Source organism: Ischnura elegans, chromosome 4 (genome assembly GCF_921293095.1).
Source record: "Ischnura elegans chromosome 4, ioIscEleg1.1, whole genome shotgun sequence".
Taxonomy (NCBI): Eukaryota; Metazoa; Arthropoda; class Insecta; order Odonata; family Coenagrionidae; genus Ischnura; species Ischnura elegans.
This window is the reverse complement of record NC_060249.1, coordinates 93,738,874-93,761,691: the sequence shown is the minus strand read 5'-3', so window position 1 is coordinate 93,761,691 and position 22,818 is coordinate 93,738,874. Positions and strand designations below refer to the sequence as shown.

Here is a 22,818-nt window from a genome sequence, read left to right as displayed (position 1 = left end):
ACTAACAACCTACTCCTCCAACCTCCCGCTCCTTTCCCTCCACCCCCTGACACGGATACCAGTAATATATATATGGATATAAATTCCCACCTCATCAGATTTCCTTGAGAAAGCGACCAGCATCGGTCGGGAAACGTTAAAAAAAAGGGGCCACCCAAACAATTGAAGCGGCGACACAGCCCAAAAGTTCTTATTTAACATGACGAGTACCCGCGAAAGTTTTAACGAAGAATTAGGAATATTTTTAAAGGCGAAATGTTTTCCAGCGGTAAGAGGGGATTTGTTGCTTTTTGAAGAGAATGCATCATTACCACTGGGGAAGATACATGGCCACCTCGATCCAAATGTTTCAACCCAGATTGACCAGGGACCCAGGGACCCTTCGACCAGCCGCCTAGCGCTCTCCCCTCTAGGCAACCACTCTCACGTATGTGTAGCAAGCTCATTTTAATAGCGCAAGAGACCAACAGTTTCGTTATTATTGCATAGTAGCCCACACAGCAGCAATCACCAAACATCGACATAAGACCAGATAAAAATAAATTAAGGCAAGAGTTAGGGACTAGGCTTGACTAACAACGACAAGGTTCCTTTAACAACTGTTAACCCCATATTCTAAGAAGATAATTTTCAAATCTTCCCGAGAACAGCCCCACATTTCCCCGGATGACATCATTAATTAGAAAAAATCCTAAATACTTCCCAATCGGATAGTTCACTAAAGACGTCCTTACGTCACTTTAAAGGTGCTCCAACAGGATGAATTTTTGATAATCATGTAACGAGTGAGGGGCAACAAGATGCAAACTTCGCTCGTTTAATAACCAAATTCTTCTTTTTTTTGCTTTTACCGGAACACGGTGAATCCTAAGATCCTGACATCATCAAAAACGAATAGATACGAGGAGTAGAACCAATACCTCAATGAAAACGATATGAACCAATTAAAATCGTGGTTAATCTCCAACTCTGAACATACAAACCGGAAAATAAACACCCATTAACATTTTCATTGCTTTTGTCATTTATTAATTATTTTTGATCTTTGATACAACAACAATCATTTTTCAACATCAAACATTTTTAGATTTTCACACACAATAAACAATATGAGAGGATATTGCACAGAGATTATTGCCCTAGTAGAAAATGATGCACGTTACAAAAAAGTATAAAATAGAAAAAAATGCCTAAGCCTAGTTAACTAGCACGAGAGCTTATGGCAAAAAATATACATACACAAAAATACGCCATAATGTGGGTATCCTAACATCCAAAACACGTCCAAAATTACCATCACAATTACAATATGCTAACACTGGATCTCAGGAACAAATTTGCAGAAAAAAATAGGTGGTGGTACTTTAAATAGTTTTAATTGCATCCATTTAAAACACTGCAAACAGTCAAAGCTTGATGACACTCCTGATAACTTCTTTTCTCATGTTCCAGATGAATCTGTTTATTCCGAGCATCACGATATTTAAAATGTCACAAAGAAAATTAACACGACCATTTTGGCAAGTCCCCTCGTCTTCACGGCTGACACTCAATGATTGTCCTGATCCACTCCACGTAATGAGAGACATCTGTTAACACGTTCGGGTATCCCTGCAGCACGCAACCCAAACTCCAAGAGATTATTCCAGCAATTTTCCCATCGACGATGAGAGCTCCGCCAGCATCACCCTGTTAAAATTAAAGTGTTTCGGTCAGGGAAACAAGAGAAACGGTCTAAGGAAGCTTTCTCCGATCACAAAATCTCGATACTAATCTAATGATTATGCCAAATAAATAATTAAATAATGCTATACGCGATACTTCAAACGAAATCAGTTACCAACCGTTTTTTTACACGTGAGTACTGTAGTAACAGAGCTATGCAGGAGATAATGGGCGAATAATAGATCTCTACCCCTCATGGGTTGATTGTTTGAACAAATAACCTAACGTAAGAAATGAATTATTAGGATGAATAGAATCAACGCTGCGATCTTTAAAGTAATTAGTTGTCGAAAGCTGCAATACAACAATGAAAGATTTTACTTTCTCCCGGCGAATGGCTGACGTAAACAGTTGACAGGTTTCCATCAGGGTTAGATGCTCCATCTCCATCCTTGCCGACGTTTCGATGAATGACTTATTCATCGTTATCAGGGCCGCAGATGCCGGTTCTCGAGTAGCCAGGTTTACACAGCGTGTCTCTCAGGTGAGGACGGTTCCTATTGGTGAATGCATTTTCGCCTTTTCCCACCATTTTAAGGATATGGATCCAGATCCTATTCGAGTGGAATCCTTCATCTCCACTGAAATCATTGCTCTCGATGCGGATCTCGATTTAATACTTTGTAATTCTGTCCCAATATCCTTTGGAATGTCCAAAAAGGTTTGTTTCCTTCCATTGAATGGCATGGTCGAGGTTGATGGAATGCTCTGCCACCGCCGATTTATTACTTTGACGTAGTCGGAGATGCCGCTGGAGTTCCTTTACCCTTTTTTCGATGGTTCTACTTGTTTCTCCAATAGACACCTCTCCGCACTCACACAAGGTACGCGGTAGACACCAGGTACTTTCAGGCCGGCAGGTCCTTTACACCAACTAATTGGCTCCTATAAGTTTATTGGGCCGTAAATTCACAGTCCGTATTTTGTGTTTCTCCATTATTCAGAAATCCTACCGGATATTGTGGAAACATACGGTTGGAAGGCCTTGACAACGTCTTTTCATCCCCCACCTTATCCTTCGTTTCCTTGGACACAAAAGAATACAGCAATGCCAACTTCTTCGAGGCCCGAAGCGTTCAACAATAAGAGACAATCTTTTTATTTGTATATATAGTCTATGCATATTTTATGTATATCTTCCAACTATTATTTGGGTTTTATTGCACATAATGCGTAAAGACAATTTACTGTTTTTGTGATGAAGAAGCGCAACAAATATGAATTTTCGATATTTTGCGCATCAAACTTCTCCTAAGGTATACGGATTGATTGTTACGATAAAATAAAATAGCATATAATTAGGTACTCACCGAACATGGTCCAGCGAGGCCCATGGGATCCTCCGCGCAAAATTGCGAAGATTTTATGGTGAGGCCAAATTCGGAATAAGCAAAATTACACTTGGCGCGATTGGAAATCCGTAACTTAGCTTTCCTAAGATGGTTCGAAATGCCTGCATGCTCTTTCTGAAATATGTAAGAATGTTATTTGGTAATTTATACAACAAACCACTTACCGTGATGGAGAAAAAAATCGCAAGTTCAACTAAAGATTAGTTACTATTATCCCGAGATAAATGAAAAATAGGTATGATACTATGAACAGTAAAAGTTTTAAACACCAAGGTAGAGCTGCCACGTAATATAGTTCGTCAGAAAAGGAAGACATTAAAACTATAGATATTCGCTTTCCTATCAGGGGAAGAAGTTAGCGCTTACTAGCATGCATAAATAGCGTAGTGACAAAATTCAATGCAATAATACAAATTAACGATAAATTAAAAAACAAAATGACTATTCCTAACAATTTTATTTCCAGTGGTAACACCACTACCACTGCATTAGCAATATTCCTGGGATTCAGATGGAGTGGTTTTGTTTTCCTAGTTGAATTCAAGATTGACTTGATAACACCATTAACATGGCACAGTGGGCAAAATTATAATATCAAACATTTTCATTTTTTAACATTTTAATGTTTGATATTATTATTTTTCCCACTTGTACTTCGGATTTTGGGAATTCAAGGGCACAAGAGAAGCAATGCAGGTCTTTACTCTGCTCTTAAAGAAGAGAATGGAGAAAAACAAACCTCCTTGCATAGCATTTATCGACTTGGAAAAGGTCTTTGACAGCGTGGAATAGAATTCAATGTTTAGAAACTGTAATAAATTGAAGTGCTCGACAATTGTCGTAGAATTGAGCACATAGTTCATATAAAAACCAACTAGCTGCGACCAAATCTGGACCCAACTATGAAGAATCAAGAACAGGAAAAGGAGTGTGACAATGGCGAACACTGTACCCCGTAATTTTTAATTTTGACATCGACAAAGCCATCAATGAAATAAAAGAGAAGGCTTTAGCTGACAATATCCTCGGAGAAAAAAATGTACGCTGCGATTTATAGACGACATAGCAGTCGTAGTCGAAACAGAGAATGATTAGAAGAAGACTTCGATAAATACGGAAAGGACAATGACTCAGTCTAACACGAAGTCGATAAATGCCATGAAGTCGGTTTGTTTTACTCCATTGCCGAGTTAATGGTGTTATCAACTCAACCTTGAATTCAACTTGGAAAACAAAAGCACTCTGTCTGGATACCAGGAATATTGCTGATGAAACGGTAGTGGTGTTACAACTGGTACGACATTGTCAGATTACTCAGACACGAAGACTGAGTCATTATTTTTTGTCGAATTTTTTTGTCGAATTCCCCAAATATCAGCTAAAAATCAACAAAAAGAAAACCAAGCTGCAAAAGAGAGGAGCCTGTGACTAACAATTAACTATGAAAACAAAAGCTTGAAGAGGTGAAAGAATTTTGTCAACTAGGAAGCCGATTAACCAGTAATGGGCGAAGCAAGATAGAAATCGTCAGAAGAATAGCATAGACAGAGAGAGCGTTCTACAAGAAGAAGAATTTACTTCTAGCTGATAATACAAGAATAAGAGTAAGGAAACAATTCATTAGATACTACTACATGGAGCATTTTTCTCTGTGAAGGCGAGGCTTGGACGTTGACAGCTGCAGAGAAGTCAAGAGAGGCAGTATTCGAAATGTGGTGTTACCGAAGAATGATGAAGATAAAATGGATCGATCGAGTAAGCAATGAGGAAGTGCTAAGAGTGCGAGAAATTAAAAAGCCTTCTAAAAACTTAGTAAGCCACATTATGAGGTATGATCGCCTGATGAAAAGATCAGTGGCGCCGACTCCATGGGGCTTGAGGGGGCCCGAGCCCCCTCAAAAATTCGTTATTGGTGAGAGGAAAAATGTATCAGGCTTGTCGATTTTCCCCGGAGTGTCCAGATATCGAGATTCGAGTTATCAGGGTTCTATTGTTGATCATATCACTCTTCTAAAATGCTTTAAAAAAACTTAAAACTCACTACTTTTAAACTTTCCTGTGGCAAGATCCCCGGTTTGGGCCCCCCCAATATTTTTTGTAAGTCGACACCCCTGGAAAAGATAGTTAGACAGAATGACGGGAAGAAAGGCAAGGGACGGCCCCGAATGAATTACGCAGGACAGGTTGTAAAGGACGTTAAAGGGAAGAGATAGGAGAGCAAAGTCAAACCAATCATAGAATTGCTGACTTAAGATTACATGAGAGATGGCATGAGTACTCAACATCCCACATATTTACATCGCCTGAGTCACATCGAAAACAGGTAAAAACCAAATTATCAGTCGAGGCATAGAGTGATTTCCACTTAAAACTGAAATTTCATTAAAAGCACTGTACAGAAGGCACATATTTATATCATCTCTTGTAACCTAATATCATTATCATTGGAAAACTGCAATTACTGAAATCACTACCGAAATTTTCAGATATTTTTCACATAAAATACAGATGATACTGCATTATTTTGATACAGAGGTGCGATTGTACTTAGCTCACAAAGTCTGAGTAATCGGACAATGGCAAAGTCTGCGAAAACACGCGGGAAAGATAATTTTATGGAATTCCCCGATGAACCATTCACGATATGAGAAGCAAATAGATGGATTTCTTGAATTTTATTTTCGAACCGGTATTTCCTGAGTGGGCGATTACATAGCGTACTCATAAAATGTTTTCGATAGATGCTGACCGATATCACAAGTTAAAAGTTATCACAACAGACTTGTAAGATCCAATCTTGGTATGAAAAGCTTTTGAGAATGACAATGCTCGATCTTATGCGTAAACAGATACGCCCTTTTTTTTACTCTTCACCATTGAGGCAGTTGGTGCCCGCATCGAATCAGAGCACTGACGTCGCCCTGTTTATATTTTCACCTGAGGAGATCATAACTGACACTTTCTTTTCTTTTATCTCATTTTAGAGTAAATACATGCGGGAGTGCTCAAGGTAGCTATGTAATAATCAAAAGCCCACGCTAACACTAAAATTCCAACGTCAGTATTATAATGGGAAAGAAAAAAGTTATCAAAATAAATGCTTTTGAAAATATTTAATTAATATCCTGATACTTCTTCTTTGTAAGCATTAAATGGAATAGCGATAAAATATGCTATCGAAATTTTAAAAAAACATGAAAACATACGATAACGTTGTAGTCAGCCAATCAGGCCCAAAACGTGATCTCGGATGAAAGACATTCCCATGTTCATCCCCACGCTGAGTGTAACTTCACCGTGGAACATGTTTGCCCTGTTGTTGAGAAAGCCTACTGGGCAAGGAACTAAAGACGAAGAATTGGAAGGCCGCCTCTTCGATTGTGATTCTTCGTGTTGAACATTTGACGGAAAACGATTTGAACATCCTTTTCCTATACTTGTTTATTCATGGTTGGCTCCAGATTTTGTCACAGCTATTTGGTTTTTATATTTACTATATGCACAATTCTACAATCACTGTAGAGTACTTTAATTTATAACAGATTATGAGCATTGAATTCTATTTAGAATGAAGAAAGTCAGCAAATTAAATGCTTTTGAATAGACATAGTTAAAATTCTGATATTTCTCCTTTGATAAAATAATCAATCGCAATAAAAAAAACATATTAACATACGATAATGTCGTGGTCAGCCAATCAGGCCCAAAACGTGACCTCGGATTTTTGCATTTCAATCATACTTCAATGTGCAATAGCCGATTATTCCTCTTCCATGTTTACTCCGATGTTTCGGTTTGGGTCGGGTTGCGTATGCCAGGGTTCCCACTCTACCTGAACAATGAAATTCACGGCTTTTTCCAGGTTTTCACGGTTATTTTTCACGTTTTCACGGTTTTTTTTAAGGTTTTCACGGTCTCAATTTTGCTGAATTTACGGTCCGTTAATAAGCCAACAATAAGAAAATCACTGGCCGTATATCAACAGAAAATTAACGTACGCGAAAAACGCCGTGAATGTTAACGCCGCAATGAAAAGTGATATCTGTTATGACGTGATCTATCGTTTGCAAAATTCAGGGCCGACTAAAGGACCAGCCCAACCGCGCTCTTGCCCGGACGCCGAATACCCTTCGGACCTTCTTCCGTCCGGACACTCGAGGTCCTTTTTTAATTCCTCGCTGAGAGATTGTTTTTTGCGCACGTTGTTATTACTGCACAGTAACCGAATTTCCCCCACCTCAATATTTCTTATTTAACGGAAAATATTTTATTTAAATTGATTATAGAATATAATAAATTGATTCTTTCTTACTCAGCGGAAAATATTTTATGAAAATTGTTAATAGAACATAATAAATCGAAAAACAATTTCATACAACGTATTAGCACGAATCTAAGACGATCACGATACTAAGACTACCCTCCTTTTTTGGAACTCCTCTAGGGGACAATTTTTCTTTATTAATAACGATACGATTATAAAATGAATGCGGAAAAACGATCAATGCTTAATTTTTTTTGCTAGATTGCCTATGTCCCAGGAAACGCAGGATTTTGGCGAGTAATTAAGAAATTCATTAAAGGTTTCAAAACAATATTTTAGATAATAACAGGAATAGTAGTAATTTATCAAGACACATACGTCATATTGTTGATTCGACCCATATCTCTTTCAAAATTCTGAATGTTTGCTCTCCACTCGGCATTTACACTGCTATTATGGATTTCAGTCTGATGTAAAAATTCTTATCCATCAAACACCATTTCCAGTACACATATTCACGAGAGCAATGTGCATGTTGTGCCTAAAACAACCGCATTCGCCGGTGCAGTGACTGGTTGTGAGATGGATCACGAAGGCCAAAAATAGTCTATTACTTGAATTGTTCCTGTCTAATGAATATATTTTTAATACAATTGAGGTAGTGTGTAAAGCGTGAACAATGTTGCGTTAATCGTCAGCGGCACGCCCACCTGGATCTTCGCCTTCATATCTCTACTTGTTTTCTCCAGGTAGCTCACTCTACCCCCACCCCTAACGTCATGTGCTAGCGGACAACCCAAGGCGCTCTGCAATATTCACGCGCATCTAGCCCGGATTATTTTCTTCATGATCAATTATTTTCAGTCCATCTCTTTAAGTTCTCAATAGTTACTTCGGAGGGGCCATGGTCGGAAGACGACTAAAATTAAACTAGTGAAAATGACTTTATTAAACCCACATGGAAAACACTCGGTGGTTCGAAGTCCAGCCACCCCGGAAAGTAGGGAACCACTCGTACGAGGTGAAGTTCGGAACTGACGTATCGCCAGAGCACACTGCAGAGGGCGAAGCGTGACCATATGACTGCGCCATGAAATTTTTTACCCTAAAGATGCCCATTCTTTTCTAATTAGCGTAGCGCCAGATCAGATGAATTCGGATTGTTAGTAGGGAGAAACAAAAATCCTGAGAAGATATCCCTTCGTCAGTAACTCTGACAAGTGAGACTACTAGTAGTAGTATAGCTCGTAAATTGATAACTGATAACAACCTGGTATCATGTTTTCGGAACAAAATGCCGAATTAACTGCCGTAAGCTCAGCTACGAGGATATCGCGTTTCGCCAAAAATCACCATCGTATTTTTCCATCTATTTCCTTGCTTAAAATACGTCATGTGTGGTCTCGTTTTTTTTAACGTGCAAATTACTAACATTTCAATCTAATAAAAGCATAATAGCAATTACTGAATATCATTGTTAGATACCTTTTGGGCTAATAGGTGATTCATGCAGCAGTTGACCTCCATAAACTGGGAACTTCGAAGCAGTTAGGCTGAAAAAGGTCAGTTGGTGAGAAGAGGGGGGAGCGCGAAACACGTTTCTATTGTTCTCGTGTAACTCGATATTTTCTTCGAAGCTAAGGTCTTCGTAATAAGATCCCTGCGCGAGCTGGGACCTGTTTTTATTTTGAAGAAGAGGAAAGCGTCAGAAGGGGGGAGGAGAATGGTGAATGGAGGGGGATAAAGGTTCTTGGGAAATGCGCTAATGTTACTTTCCCACGGCACTGAGCTTCTCCCAATGGTAGTTCCATCTCTTGGGGAGGATTCCAACTACGTGCTTGTCGTTATTAGCCATAAATGACACATTGTATTTATTTCGTCTCATTTTCGTCAAACGATGGATGCGGGAAAATTCTGCGTCGGAACCGCGATCTTCAAACGATCAATGCGAGAAACGATACTTCGGGGAACGATAGATGCGGGAAAAAATTAAATTGTCTATAAGGAACTTTATTTGGGACCAGAAACGGCAAACGATCAATGCAGGAACGATAGATCGAGGTTCCACCGTATAACATTCTTTTGAAAGCGGCAGTGTAATGACTTCTTTTCTCTGCTATCGTAATACTCTGAAACCAAAACTGAATCGATCTCTCTAATCAGAGGCAAATCATGTTCCCTTCTTACCGTTGCTCTGGGAAAAATGGAACGACTATGTAGCATAATTAATCGTAGAGGGCGTAACTTGGTGGAAATCCATAATATCACGAATACAAGGATCAAGGAAATAGCAAAGTTCTTGATCCTTGTATTCGTGAGACTATGAAGCAATTTATATCGCGACGGCATTGAGGCTTTAACGACACAAACAAACAGCATTACCTTAGATAGCACAAAGAGGAGGAACTGGATCACCACCGACAGTAAATTACTCCACACAAACTTTCCGGTTGCGACGTAAAACTGGCAAGTTCCAGGTCGACGCATGCGACAATCGTGTAATGCTGTGTTGCCATAAGCGGAAATCTTCTCTCGTTTTCAGGGCCGCAATGCGCGAGAATTAGTAACGTCACGCCGAAAGCTCGCTGTCACCCGGTTCAAACGCAGGGAGCGTAGTGTCCACAGCGCATGGCAGGTTGTCAAGGCTAGCGGTCTTCCAGTCATAGGATTGAGGGTGTTGAATAAACGTTCAAATTTTTCGACACAATGGCCATCTAGATTTAGTTTCGAAAGTGGTCGCTGCAGCCAGTGAGAAGGCTAATTGGGTGGAAGGGGGACTAAGCAGTGACCGAGGGAGGGGAAACCAAGCCATTTGAGGAAAGCAAACAAGCTGATGAGAAGTGGTGTCATATTTCAGGAGGGGGAGAGAAAAGGCCTGCGCTGGGGAAAGATGTTTTTTTCTTCAGGCAACATTCGTTCCCACGATTTTCTGACCCATGCGACCGCATGCGACGATGCTCGCCACAATGAATAGAAGTGCGCTAGCTACGAACGAAGATGAAAATTTCTGGGAAGGTATTATTATCAAGATTGAGAGATTTTTAAGGTTTTAAGACGAAATTCACGGCTATTTCCCGGTTTTTTCACGGTAGAGGAAATTCACGGCTAATTCACGGTTTTAAGGTTTTCACGGTTGAGTGGGAACCCTGGTATGCGCAGCGCGACTTACGGTCCGTACCAAGCCCCTAAATGATGACTCATCCTAATGACTCCTCCACCAAATGAATTCAGTAAATATTGTTAGCATCACCGTGAATACTCTCAACTAGATCACTTCTATCAGAACATAGCCATATAGTCTAAATTCCCGGGCACTACAGCTCTGGCCAGAAATGGCAGGCAAAAGGTGTTATACATTAATCTGAATCGCAGAGAAACTAGTGGAGGGTTAAAGGAAGAGGCGGATGAGCCGACCATTCTTACTGTTACTGCTTGTAAAATATTAAAATAATAACCAGGAACCTCACTCAGTGTAAAAGATACACAAAAAAAATGTGGGCGTGGTAAAAGAAGTAAAACTAAAAAAAAAACTTTAATCGAATACAAAAATATACATTGCATAAACACGATTCTTCCACATACCGCCTAATTTTATGTCAAAAATATCGATAATTCTCGAAATAAAGAGAGAGAAATAAGTAGGGTTTGAAATTTATTCAGATAAACCACCAATCCTCATCTTTGTTTCATATATGATAAGGTCAAAATTATCTTGCATAGTTTAATTTGGAAATTAATATTTAAATAAATTAAAAGTACCGCGGTGAGAGTCATAAATAAATAAGGTAAGCATAAGTCAGGATAATGCACGTAAATATCAAAACTATACGCGTTCGTTCAACGGAATCGATTGCGCATGCAAAATGTTACCATTGTAGCACAATACGACAAATAATGGAAGTTACCATAATTACCGAAATAATTTACGTACAGCAGATGCACACTAGAACAAAACGTACCAAATTTCCATATATGTTTATCAATTATTTACTAATAAGTCAGAGAGAAAAGAGTGGCATTCGTTACCAGTCTGATGGATTTTAAATCTGATTATTTGTTTCACGCCCATCACTTTATGCATACGAGAGCAGTTGAACGCTAAGTTGTTCCAGGTGAAAAAAATCTTTTTTTCTTGGGTCACTTAGTAATAGAAATTTAGTAAACACTGATTAAACAAAAATTAACTTTTGAATTCCATGTAACTCACCATGAACCATCCCCAGCCAACTGCAATACCCTCCATATCCTCAGTGAGCTGTCCCTCGTACAGAGGAATAGTGTTAGCGAAATTTCCCAACGTAATGGGGTCAATAAGCTTTAAAAAGAAAGAAAATAGATCATTTTTTAAAATGTCAAATGGTATTTAAAGACAAATCATTTTAACACTAACAATACAAAATAACCTTAGTAAAGCTCTGAGATACCAGAATATGACACTCTATGACCACTAGTAGACACTACAATGATCCTATTCTGAAGGATATGACCAAAAAACGTTTTATACTAAGTAGCATTGATTTCAGTCAGGAATCGTTACCGCACTTTGTTGCCAAGATTGACACCAAGATCAGAGCCGGGAGAATAATAAATCGACCCGGTTGACGAGGCGTCGAAATATACTCTCGGCTCGATAACAAAGTATAATAAATTTAAATACAAGTTTCACCGAATATATCACAGTATACCTCCGAGAAGAGAAGATAGAATTCAATGTTTTATCAGAGCCATCAACCAATCCAATTTATAACTGATTCCATGTAATTATTATACCCTACATCTAATTCCTAAACTCGGGCACTATGGCGTAAGTTAAGAAGTCTGATAGAACAGAAATGAAGCACATTAAAACAATAAAAAACAACTCTCACCCTCATCAATGCTATATCGTTGGCATAGCCATCGCTTTCGTTGTACAAAAGGTGCGGCAGAACTTTCTCCACCCTGTGGAATGTCCCCCCGTGACTCAAAATATTCGTCCCCGCTATAACTGTGTAATCTTCCGGCTGTCCACTGGAAAATAAGAACTGCAATGTTCAACACAATACACTCATACACACCCAAAATATTTTACTGATCATGTTACGAGGAAAGTTCAACTTCGACAGGCACTCACTAGGCCACACCAGCAGTGGTTAATATCCATCGATAGGACAAGATGGAGCCGCCAAAACTATGCACTCCGAGTAGCTGTATGGATACCTGTGAAAATAAAAAAAGCAAGGGAAATGCCAATCTATCATCTATTCAGCATAAGTGAATATTTTTATCACTTTAACAACACATTAATTATATGGAGTAACCTGAGATATCAAAATAGCCTTAGAAATTACTAATCAATGATGACCGCTGGCTTAGATAACGACGCATTTCCTGCTCTGATCACCCATGGACGGCATGAAGGCATCAGATTGGTATGGTGGCAATAGTGCTGGCTTCCCACCCTGATGGTCCGGGTTCAAATCCGAGCGGTGGCAGAGGCTGCCCGATCCCTGCTTGAGTGCTTTGAGGAGGATATTTCAGGTGCAGCACTCCGTCCGTCGGATGGGACGTTAAGTCGTGGTCCCCTTGGCGCCTTTCGTTAGGAGTAGGCCAATGCCGACGCTAGGTTTCTCTCCACCTTTCCCTCACGGCGCATGACCTTGGTTGTCGTTTGACTCCCGCAACTCCTTACTCCATAGGTATCTTCACTTTATCTTTTGAATAGATATCATTAAAAGCGACACGGACACATCATCTTAGGGGCCTAATATGTTTCCAGGTCCGAGAGAAGCGATAAATTAAGAGATATATTTTTCCGAACGGATAGATATGGGAATTCGTTTTTCCCCCGAACCTTAAAGGACTTTAATAAATGCAACTCGTAATTTTGTTCAAGCATTTGATTTTTAGATTCTATGGCCAATTTTATTAATGCACTCCACCATTCCTCCAATTAGTCCTCGTTTCATAAAGCATAAATTATTAACGTACGGATAAACTACGTCTACCACATTCCTGATTTCAATCTTAGAATCCCTTTGTTTTCCCGGAAAATGACATGAAAAATATATTTAATCCATCATTATTCCAATTCAATAGCTTTCTGTAGATATTTCTGGAAGTAAAAGATTAAAAATATCGTTCTTGAGAGTTATGGGATACACAGTTGCGTAAGTCAAGATGTTAACGGATAGCATGGCTTTACTCGGATGATAAGGCTCACAAAACCTCGATGAGCGAGACTGTCATTTGGCCGGTTGATAAGACTCATATCAAGTCTTTTGCAAGCTTCCAAGGCGTGAAAAAGATAAATTCACTCTTCCTTCCGCATTGCTCCACGTGCACTGTGATGTAATTTACCGTCTATTTTTTGCAGGCATTAGGTAATTCTTCTCATCGAAGTCAACACCTTAGCACGTTCCGCTAATTCTAGTGCATGAAAAACTGAAAACACTGCCAAACCGTGGCGGTTTGAAAAGTCATTCGCCAAACAGTTTTCCGGAGAATAATCGACCTTTTCCTATCATCATTAGTCAACAGTCCTAAGATTGGTTTGACGCAGCTCTCCATTTCTCTCTCCTATCCGTTAGCCTTGTGATAGCAACGTATTTCTTCTCTTTTATATCCTTCATAACTTGTCTCTCTTGTCTCTCTGTCTTGCATGTAACTCATTCGGGGCCGTCCCTAGCTCTTCTTCCCTACCACCCGTCCTCCTACGGTGGTCTTCATCAGGCCATCATGACTCATAATGTGGCCAACTAAGTTGTCCCGTATTCTGCTTAAGTTTTTTATTGTTCAATAAATACCCTCTAGGTTTTAAGGCCCTCTGGATTTTTTTCAACTAAGCTCCATTTAATAAATCCATCACTCCATTAAAACCCAGTGAAATACTGACAATGAAGCATGGACGAAAAAATATTAATTAACGAAATCAAGCTTGAGATTCACCGAAGTCAGAAATACCACTATCTAAATTCTTTAGGATTACAAGTATACGAAAAATTAAAGTTCTATTAAATACTCTTTAATGGTAGCTCCAGGCTAAAGGAAAATATAATTCCCTCATTCATATCCAATAACTCCTTCAAACAATTATTTCCCGAGGAAAAAAATCAAAACTCGAAAATTTCAAAATTGAAAAAGTTGAAGCCAGGTACTACCCATAGATAACGCGCCAATGTTACCTTTAAGACGAAATATCCTCATAGAAAAACGAAAATTCAACTCTCCAATGCTTTCTGAGCGTATATCATCGAAGAAGACAATTTATTTTTTCTACTGAATCAATTATGAAATGGCTACCAATGCTTAGGAAATCGCCTCGAAAAAAAGAACTGACTTCCCATGACCGACAGGTCTTTGGCAAGCTTACAAACCGTGAAAAAGATAAATGTATAATTCCTTCCGCATTATTCCACGTGCTCAATGGTGCATTTTTCTCGCTAGTGGGTCTAAGCTACTAAAGTATTAGAAAAATTTTATTACCTCCCGCTACATTAATAGGTAAAATATCCAACCAGGTAAATAAGAAATAATGAAAAAGCTAAAATTTTGACATTCAAAGAACGTTAATTTTTTCCAGTGGCATTTCCTGTAAAAACGGCGGCTGCCGGCACCGTCCTGTTGGCGTTGACGGTGCAGCCAGCAACTACCGCTAAGAATAAAAATATAAAAGTCGTTATAAAACCAATGGATAATTATAAAAATTCGATTACGTATGTACATAGATACGGAGGACTAGCCAATCATAGCACTGTCAAAATTCACCACGTAAGGGTAACCGTTGCTCAGAAAATATTTCATAAAAAATACAATAAAAAATGTTAAAATAGTTGGACACATATGAAAGTTAATATTAACACCAAAAGAGCTTTACTCAATAAAATATCGATGGCTAAGTTCTAACAACACGTATCTCAAATTCGGCCAGTTTGAGACCGATAGAGTGATAGCATTTTAAAAAATAAAATACAAGCAAAAATCAACTCTTTGTTTGCAAATGAATGCTTCTTTTTCAGTTTTATGAACCTTTGGTTTTTAATTTCGGTTTACAAGTAAAAATAATTATCGTTTTTTTTGCTCAACTGAAAAGTTGCTATTTATGAGATACGTGTTGTTAGACCTTAGCCATCGTTACATAAAACTGGTTAAGTTTGCAATGCGGGCTTAGTGTTGGCCAATGTTTAAAGCTGAGGTTTACTCAGAAAGGCTTCAAACACTGGTACTTTTTTAGTTTATTCACAAAGATTACATTTAACTAGAAGGGTAAAAATGTTTCAACCATAATAATCAACGCGCTATAGAACAATAAAAGTAAAGGTAGCAATACCAAGAAAATAGCTTAAATGATATAGTTTTTATAAGAGTTCAAACTCGAGTCTCCATACTTATGTGCGGACAGTAGTGTATTGAGTGTTGCCTAAATTCACAGGGCGTTTTACGCACATTTCCCCAAAATTTGCCAGGACCTGCCTCTCCACTGAGCCCACAATCACATGTTGTAAGTAATGTAAATATTTTCATGTTTTTTTTAACAACATTGGCGCGGGATAGAAGGAAAAGTAATTCGACTTTCTATCAATCGAAGGAAGTAATTATAATTATGCCTTAATATGCTACAAATAATATTTTTTTAATTGTTGAAGCATCCACCCAGTCATCAAAAAGCATCTCAATTAGTAAGAGAAAATATCACCCAGTGCTTCAATTCAAAGGTTAGTTAAGACAGGTGAGGGAAGAGGTCAACACGCAATATGCCGCTGACGAGTATGTATGACGCATTTATTGGGGAAGGCCATATTGTTTCGCTATCGGCCATCTGTGACCGAGTATAAAGACCTAGTTACCCGGTACATTAACCCGCAGGAATTAATGTCTAAATAAATGAACGCCTGAGGGAAAGCAAAAATGCACCTTATAATTACCCAACTCGTGCGAATGAATGTAGAGAAAATAGAACCTGTTCCAATTTGGTTCATGTAATCGTACATTTTCCATAGCGGTTCACCAAAATCGTGTGGTCTATTAGCGATGAGCGCGACGGATTAAGGATATAGATTCGGACAGTTAGGGGAAAAAAATTCTCGTGACGTCATTTTGGTGCAGCACGAACAAGCACTAGCAAACCCTGGAATTTGAGTAGATTGGAGCAAGAAACGAATTCATTTTCAAAAAATGCTCTAAATATAATCTTCGTACTGTACTTCATCAAATGACGGCCACAAACAGCTGGCTTTCCGAGCTATAATCCCTGGGTTTTCGTGTGAAAATCCGCAGGAATTAATGGCAGCATTTGTCTAAGCCTGTGAAAAAAATTTCTGCTTCCCCAATACATTAAACGAAAAATGATATAATATAATGAAATTAATTTGCGAGCAGCGATTTATCTCTCCATTATAAGTTCTAAAAAGCGTAAAAATACACCGCGATATTTTTTAAGGTGATGCCCAATGACTTTGAAAGGCTACGAATTGGAATGAACAAATAGCCCCGCACTTTCCAAGATGATTTAAAAGCATAGTTACAAATTATGGAATACTGCTGGCGTCTATTTAAAATATTTAGACTGTCCGCAAATTAACACGTCTCAATTCAAGCAACTCGGAAGGTATGCTCAGCACGGGAGAATCTGAAATTATTGAGTACCAGCACACAGTAATTTGCTTATGATCGTAGGAAAAAGTTTAATTTTCACCGTATAAACAAAAACCATGATGCTTCATAACACAGAATTTCAAGCGACAAATTCATCATATCTTACGAATCTAGTGGCACGGCGCGCAACGATAAAGAAAGAATTATAACAATGTATTATATTGTAGTCTCCCGCGAACCAGAAATTCGACAAGTTTGCAACTGAGAAAAAACTCCGACGCTTACAATGTACACATGGTAAAGTGGTATTTAAAGCAAATTACCTGACTGGGAAATTCTCCCAATCCCGCGACGTCCCCATTTATAATTTTAGCAGCCGATTTCCTGTTGTGATCCGCCTTGGAGAAGGAATGAAGAGGTATATTTGCATCGGCCAAGGCAATCCCTAAAATTGTATGATGGAAGAAAAATTCACTTTCAGCTTCAAACAAGAATAAAAGGCGAACCAGTTTATCGAAGAATATAAGGTCGATCAAAACATGAAAAATTACATAGAGACGTACTTTGTCAAGCCAAAAAATTACCCAGAACTTGAATATGCGATATGCAATTCAAAATAAAATAAAATTTATAATCATGCGATTCTTGACTAAATAATTTATGGTCTCCTAGCCTGAAAATTTCTAAGCTGCCTATGCGAAATTTGAAGGCCATAAAAGCCTATCTAACCTAATTGTCCCAACAAGTCGATTCGTAAAATCGATTCATTTACCATTTCAACGACGTAATAAAATGTTTCTTAGTAACTTATGCTGGTTGTGTTCTGAAGGGGTAAAATAACAATATTGTTCGCATCCCCCAGCACCCAGAAAAAAACTTGTCTCGATCAATCAGCGACTACTTCAGTTGGTTCGACAACAGTCAAAATAAAATTCCTCATTTGGCATCCACCAGACTCCAATAAAAAGGAACTTTCCAGCAGAGTTACTTGATGTCTTTGTAATCCATAATTCCATAACTTTACTGATTTATAACTGGTAATTAAGACATCATGTGCTTATATTTTGTATATGGCCATATGATTTTAACAGATACGACGGCATTAGACTAGGCCCTCGTGGCGGCGGATTTTCCACACAACTCAATACAACCGAGACCATGATGAACGAAATAGAACCTCAAGACAAGGGGGAGAAACAATTACCCTGAGCAGGAACACCAGAGCACTAGAGGAAGAGAGCGGGAGGGGAAGGACTAAGTAAATTCTTGACGAGTTCCAATGACGGATCCAGGATAGGGACAAGGAGGGGCTAAGTGGAAGTTAACCTTCCAGCAGTAATGGGAGTCCGGACAAAATTACCATTCTATATGCAGTAAATTCGATACCAATGGCTATATATGTAAATCTATAGGCCCCCATCCCAGCCCCTCTACGGATCTGCCACTGGATTGTAACATTCCAAAATCGTGTAAAACAGTCCCTAAGTTAAGAGATGATTTGCATTTAAATTCGTTCAAATAGGTAAATATATCGGAAAATATAACTAAATATTTTTTAAAAGAAGTAACCTCCAAAAATTTCGATGTTATCTCGTGATTGTTTCGATTATAGTTCCCTTAATCTATTCCTCCTCCCCCCCCTCACCCCTCCTAATATCCGCCACTGGCAAGCTCCGAAGGTCGTCATTATCCTAAAGATGTCGTCGCAAGCGAAAGCGAGACGTAGCATGCCCCAGAAGCCTGCCGAGATACCAACGAGAACAGTATATTCTGTGCTTCAATCACTTACCTAAAGGAAAAATTAAAGCAAAAACGGCCACGGTGAAAGCGACGGTGCACATCGTGAGGCTTTGCTAACGTGCTCAATTGCAAGTGATGAGTTCCATTCAAGCTTTCGAATTTATATGAAACCAAGCATCGACTTTGTCCTAATTTCTCAGAGAAGAGTTAAAGGAAATTGACATCGATAGTTGTAACTATTGCACGCCCAAGGTGTCCGAAGAAATAGGTTCCAAGTCAGTCGAAGTCCAGCGAACCGAATTGCAATTATGTTTGAAGAGTAAGTACTCGTAAGTACTCATCACATCTTCCGGGTGTTGGACTATCGGCAAAATTATCGCAAAGAAACTCCGTAGATAAACCACCGACCTGAATTATATCTATTTGGTGCACATTTACTTCTACTTGAAATGCCACTACCTTTCTGAACGAATTTACGGGTAAAATGTTATTGACTCCGAGGTATTTGTCGTGGTAGAAATATCGTTCTTGAAACATTTATAACACCGCACCGTCATGGAAAAGTCTCGAAATAGCGAGAGTAAAAATTTTGAGACGAAATCCGACGTACGCCGTCGGAATGTACGTCCGTGCTGCCTAATAGTTTATTTCAAATTCACCAAATATGTAGCTTTTTTTCTGAAAACATTATCTTCTTTCGTAGGTTTTGGCGACGTACGTACGTACCCTTCGGCGTACGTTGGCGTACCCTTCCGAATTAAGAAAAGAAATTAGAGGAAAAATTAAGTACCGTAGTCTTGGGCCGGAACTAGGAGTTTTGTCGAGGGGGCAAAGATCAGTTTGCCGCCCACCCTCCCCTGATCTCGCCTCCCATTCCCTCACCCTTCCCCCACCAATAATATGTAATACCTCCGTAAGCTAGTTTTTTCAATGCGGTAGTTGAAATTATGCACGGTATGTTTGATGTTAAGAAGTTATATTAATATTATTGTTTAATAATGTATAATTTAATATTACAGTTAATAAATTTAATTAGAAAAATTAAATTAATTAACAATACCACCCGGGGCACGAGCCCTCCCCTACCCCATCTGGAACTGCGGTAGTCTGAATTAGGCCAATTAATCATGCCCAATAGTACGGTGGCATCATGGAGTAATTCACCATCACTTACATAATAATTAATTTATATTGAAACATAAAATACAAAGGGATATCCTCAACTTAAAACGATCTCGGCCCCTATAACTATTATTGGTCCATCACAGGGTGGGTTGACTTCAAACTAGCGAGTGTTTTCCGTGTGGGTTTAATAAAGTAAGGTTTCATTTTTATTAGTGTTATTTTTATCCGTCTTCGGACCATCGCCCTTCCGAAGAAACAAGTGAGTACTTTAAAAGAAGAACTGAAAATAATAAAATATGAAGAAACGCATCCGGGATAGAAGCGCGTGAATATTGGAGAACGCCTCGAGCTGTCCGCTAGCACATGACGGTAGGGGTGGGGTAGAGCGAGCTACCTAGCGAAAACAAGTGGGATGAAGCCGAGGCTCAGGCGGGCGTGCCGCTGACGATTAACGCAACATTATTCACGCTTTATACATTGCCTAAATTACATGAAAAATATATTTATAAGACAGGGTCTTATAAAAATATTTTTCATGTAATCGACATTACAAATTATTGACTATTTTTGGCCTATATGATCCATCTCACAACCAATCACTGCGCCGGCGAAAGCGGTTGTTTTAGGCATTACATGCACATTGATCTCGTGAATACGTGTACTTGAAATGGCGTTTCATGGATTTTTACATCAGAGAGAAATCCATAGTAGCAGGGTAAATATCGAGTGCAGAGCAAACATTTTTTGGCGAGGTGGCGTGTTCCTTAAGGATATTTGAAGAAGATATTACTCGAATCAACAATATGACCTAAGTGTCTCGATAAAGTACTAGTATTCCTTAAATTGGCTAAAATCTTCTTAGAATTCTATAATGAATATCATAATTACGCGCCAAAATCGTGAGTTTCCTGGGACATAGGCAACCTAGGCAAACATTCCAGCATCAATCGTGTTCCCGCATTCATCGTTTTTTTCGTCCATTCCCCTGAAAAACGATAGATCGAGGTTCCACTGTAATGATTAAATAGCAACATTCTAATACTGGCATGTCATATAATCCTTGGGCAATATAGAAGCTTCTGAGACAAAAACATGTTATTTGAGTGAAAACAAATGCATTTCACTTAATGCAAATTATGTATTACCTTTTTTTGGGGTGCCAATGTAGCTGGTCCATCACTCTTGCCCAAAGTGTCGTTGGATGAAGCCCACTCGTTCAGCGGCTCCTCTTTGGTTTCGCTGTTGAACTGCAGCAACGGGGACATTTATGTCAGGCAAGTCTGGCACCATGTCAGGGATGTCCTCCCTCTGCTGCCTGGCAACATTATGCAGTACAGCATACGCCAGGATTATCCTTGATGTTGGGTCTAATTTCGTTCTTAGCTTCATCGAGAGGCAGGCAAATCGCCTCTTCCATATGCCGAAGCACCTTTCCACCATGCACCTAGTTACAATGTGTGCAGCATTGTACCTATGGTAGAATGAGTAAAAGATTCTATTTCAGGCTTAGTGGTGGAAATTTGATACTATATTCTTCATAATAAAAATATGAATTATCATATGTCATGAAGCACTGAAACTTAGTTTGGTGAATTGATTAGTGGTAAAACAGACCAAAATCATCTTCTCTTTGTGAAGAGTTAATGGAAGGTTGATGGCAGTAGTACTGAAGTACTTACCAGATTAATTTAAATTCTCTTTTCTTTAATCATTCATTAACTCACCGTCTTTCTGGTGCTGTCACTGGATTTGCCAGGGGTGTGTACAGGTAAGGCAACTGTGGATACCCCCTATCCCCAAGCAAAATTCCTTTCATCTCTCTCCTTTCGCACATCTTCTTGAGCCTGCTGTAGTTAAATATGCGGGCATCATGTGTGGAGCCAGGCCATCTCGTGACGATATTGCTAATTTGCAAGTCTGGACCAATAACCACCTGAATTAGCAATATGAAACACTTCATTAAATTTTTCAGTGGAATCCCTACTACTCCTGCTCATGTTTGGGTGTTTCTGTAATAATGTAGTTAAAGTGATGCATGATATAGGAAGACAAACCTACACGTTCAGGGAGAACCATCCCTTACGGTTTCTATAAACCTCTGCCAGTTCTCCTCAAGGGTTTATAATGGGTACGTGTGTGCAATCTATGCATCCAATGACCCCTGGGAACCACCGGATGGCATAAGAGCGACGCTTAAAGTCATTGGTCTCTCCATCTGCCACTGGCATTGAAACCCATCATCTAGATGAGCAATTCCGTGGACACATTCTATCATTTATAAGAAGAAACATTAAATCATGAATGATAAATTTATCCTCTTCTATATCTCTCTATTTAATACATGCTTAGGGAGTGCAGGTTAGTATGAGGTGAAACCCCAGAAACTGAAGTTAAATCAAATTTGAGGTTCAAGTATGAAGAAGGGATGGAGTAGGCCTTATCCATACTATAGTGCTTCCGTACTTTGATATAGGGTGATAATATACATTTTTACATGTATACCATTAGATAAGGAAGATGAAGGCAGTAGTCAACTTAATCTTAACCCTTAACCTCCTAGCATATATTTTTGTCATACAACCACCTAGCATGGGTCTGTCAGACCGCAAAGTAAAAAAATTCATTTTTATAAACATTTGCACAGAAAGGTTCGGTAATTAATTAACAGTCGGTTTATTAGCATATTAAACTATTCATTAAAAATAAAGAAACATAAAAATGGACTCAATTTTTTTGCTTAATCTCTAATAAGTATAAACAAGTCTTATTTTAAGGATACAATTGTAAATCTTTGAAAAATGGGATCCGAAATATTTATCACACAGTAAAGGAATTACGTTTCAACTTTTTTTAAATGTTTAATGAACAATGAATGTAGAAAAACATTAAAATTCTAAATAAACTAAAAAAATCAACAAAATTGCAAACTCTCAACTGAAGAGTTTTTCACGGCAGCGAAAACACAGCTTGTTTGAGCATTCGAGGCAAATTGGTACTTTACATTCGAAACACATGTATTGCGTTTTGAGCCTCTTACTG

The 22,818-nt window shown here is 38.8% G+C and overlaps 2 protein-coding genes across 2 annotated transcripts; both read right to left on the bottom strand.

The window, feature by feature from the left end:
• Window positions 1-1,084: 1,084 nt before the first annotated feature.
• On the bottom strand, window positions 1,085-18,755 carry LOC124158191 (trypsin-5-like). The gene is made up of 7 exons (XM_046533379.1): window positions 18,704-18,755; window positions 17,238-17,359; window positions 12,455-12,540; window positions 12,210-12,351; window positions 11,549-11,656; window positions 3,036-3,191; window positions 1,085-1,689 (listed from the first exon to the last, which is right to left on the bottom strand). Exons 1-7 carry the CDS (start codon window positions 18,753-18,755, stop codon window positions 1,537-1,539), a joined length of 819 nt encoding a protein of 272 aa, XP_046389335.1. The 3' UTR covers window positions 1,085-1,536.
• Window positions 18,756-20,955: 2,200 nt separating this feature from the next.
• LOC124158190 (putative nuclease HARBI1) lies at window positions 20,956-21,855 on the bottom strand. Its single transcript, XM_046533378.1, has 3 exons — window positions 21,838-21,855; window positions 21,504-21,712; window positions 20,956-21,250 (listed from the first exon to the last, which is right to left on the bottom strand). The coding sequence occupies exons 1-3, from the start codon at window positions 21,853-21,855 to the stop codon at window positions 20,956-20,958; spliced, it is 522 nt and encodes a 173-aa protein (XP_046389334.1).
• Between the last annotated feature and the right edge of the window lie 963 nt (window positions 21,856-22,818).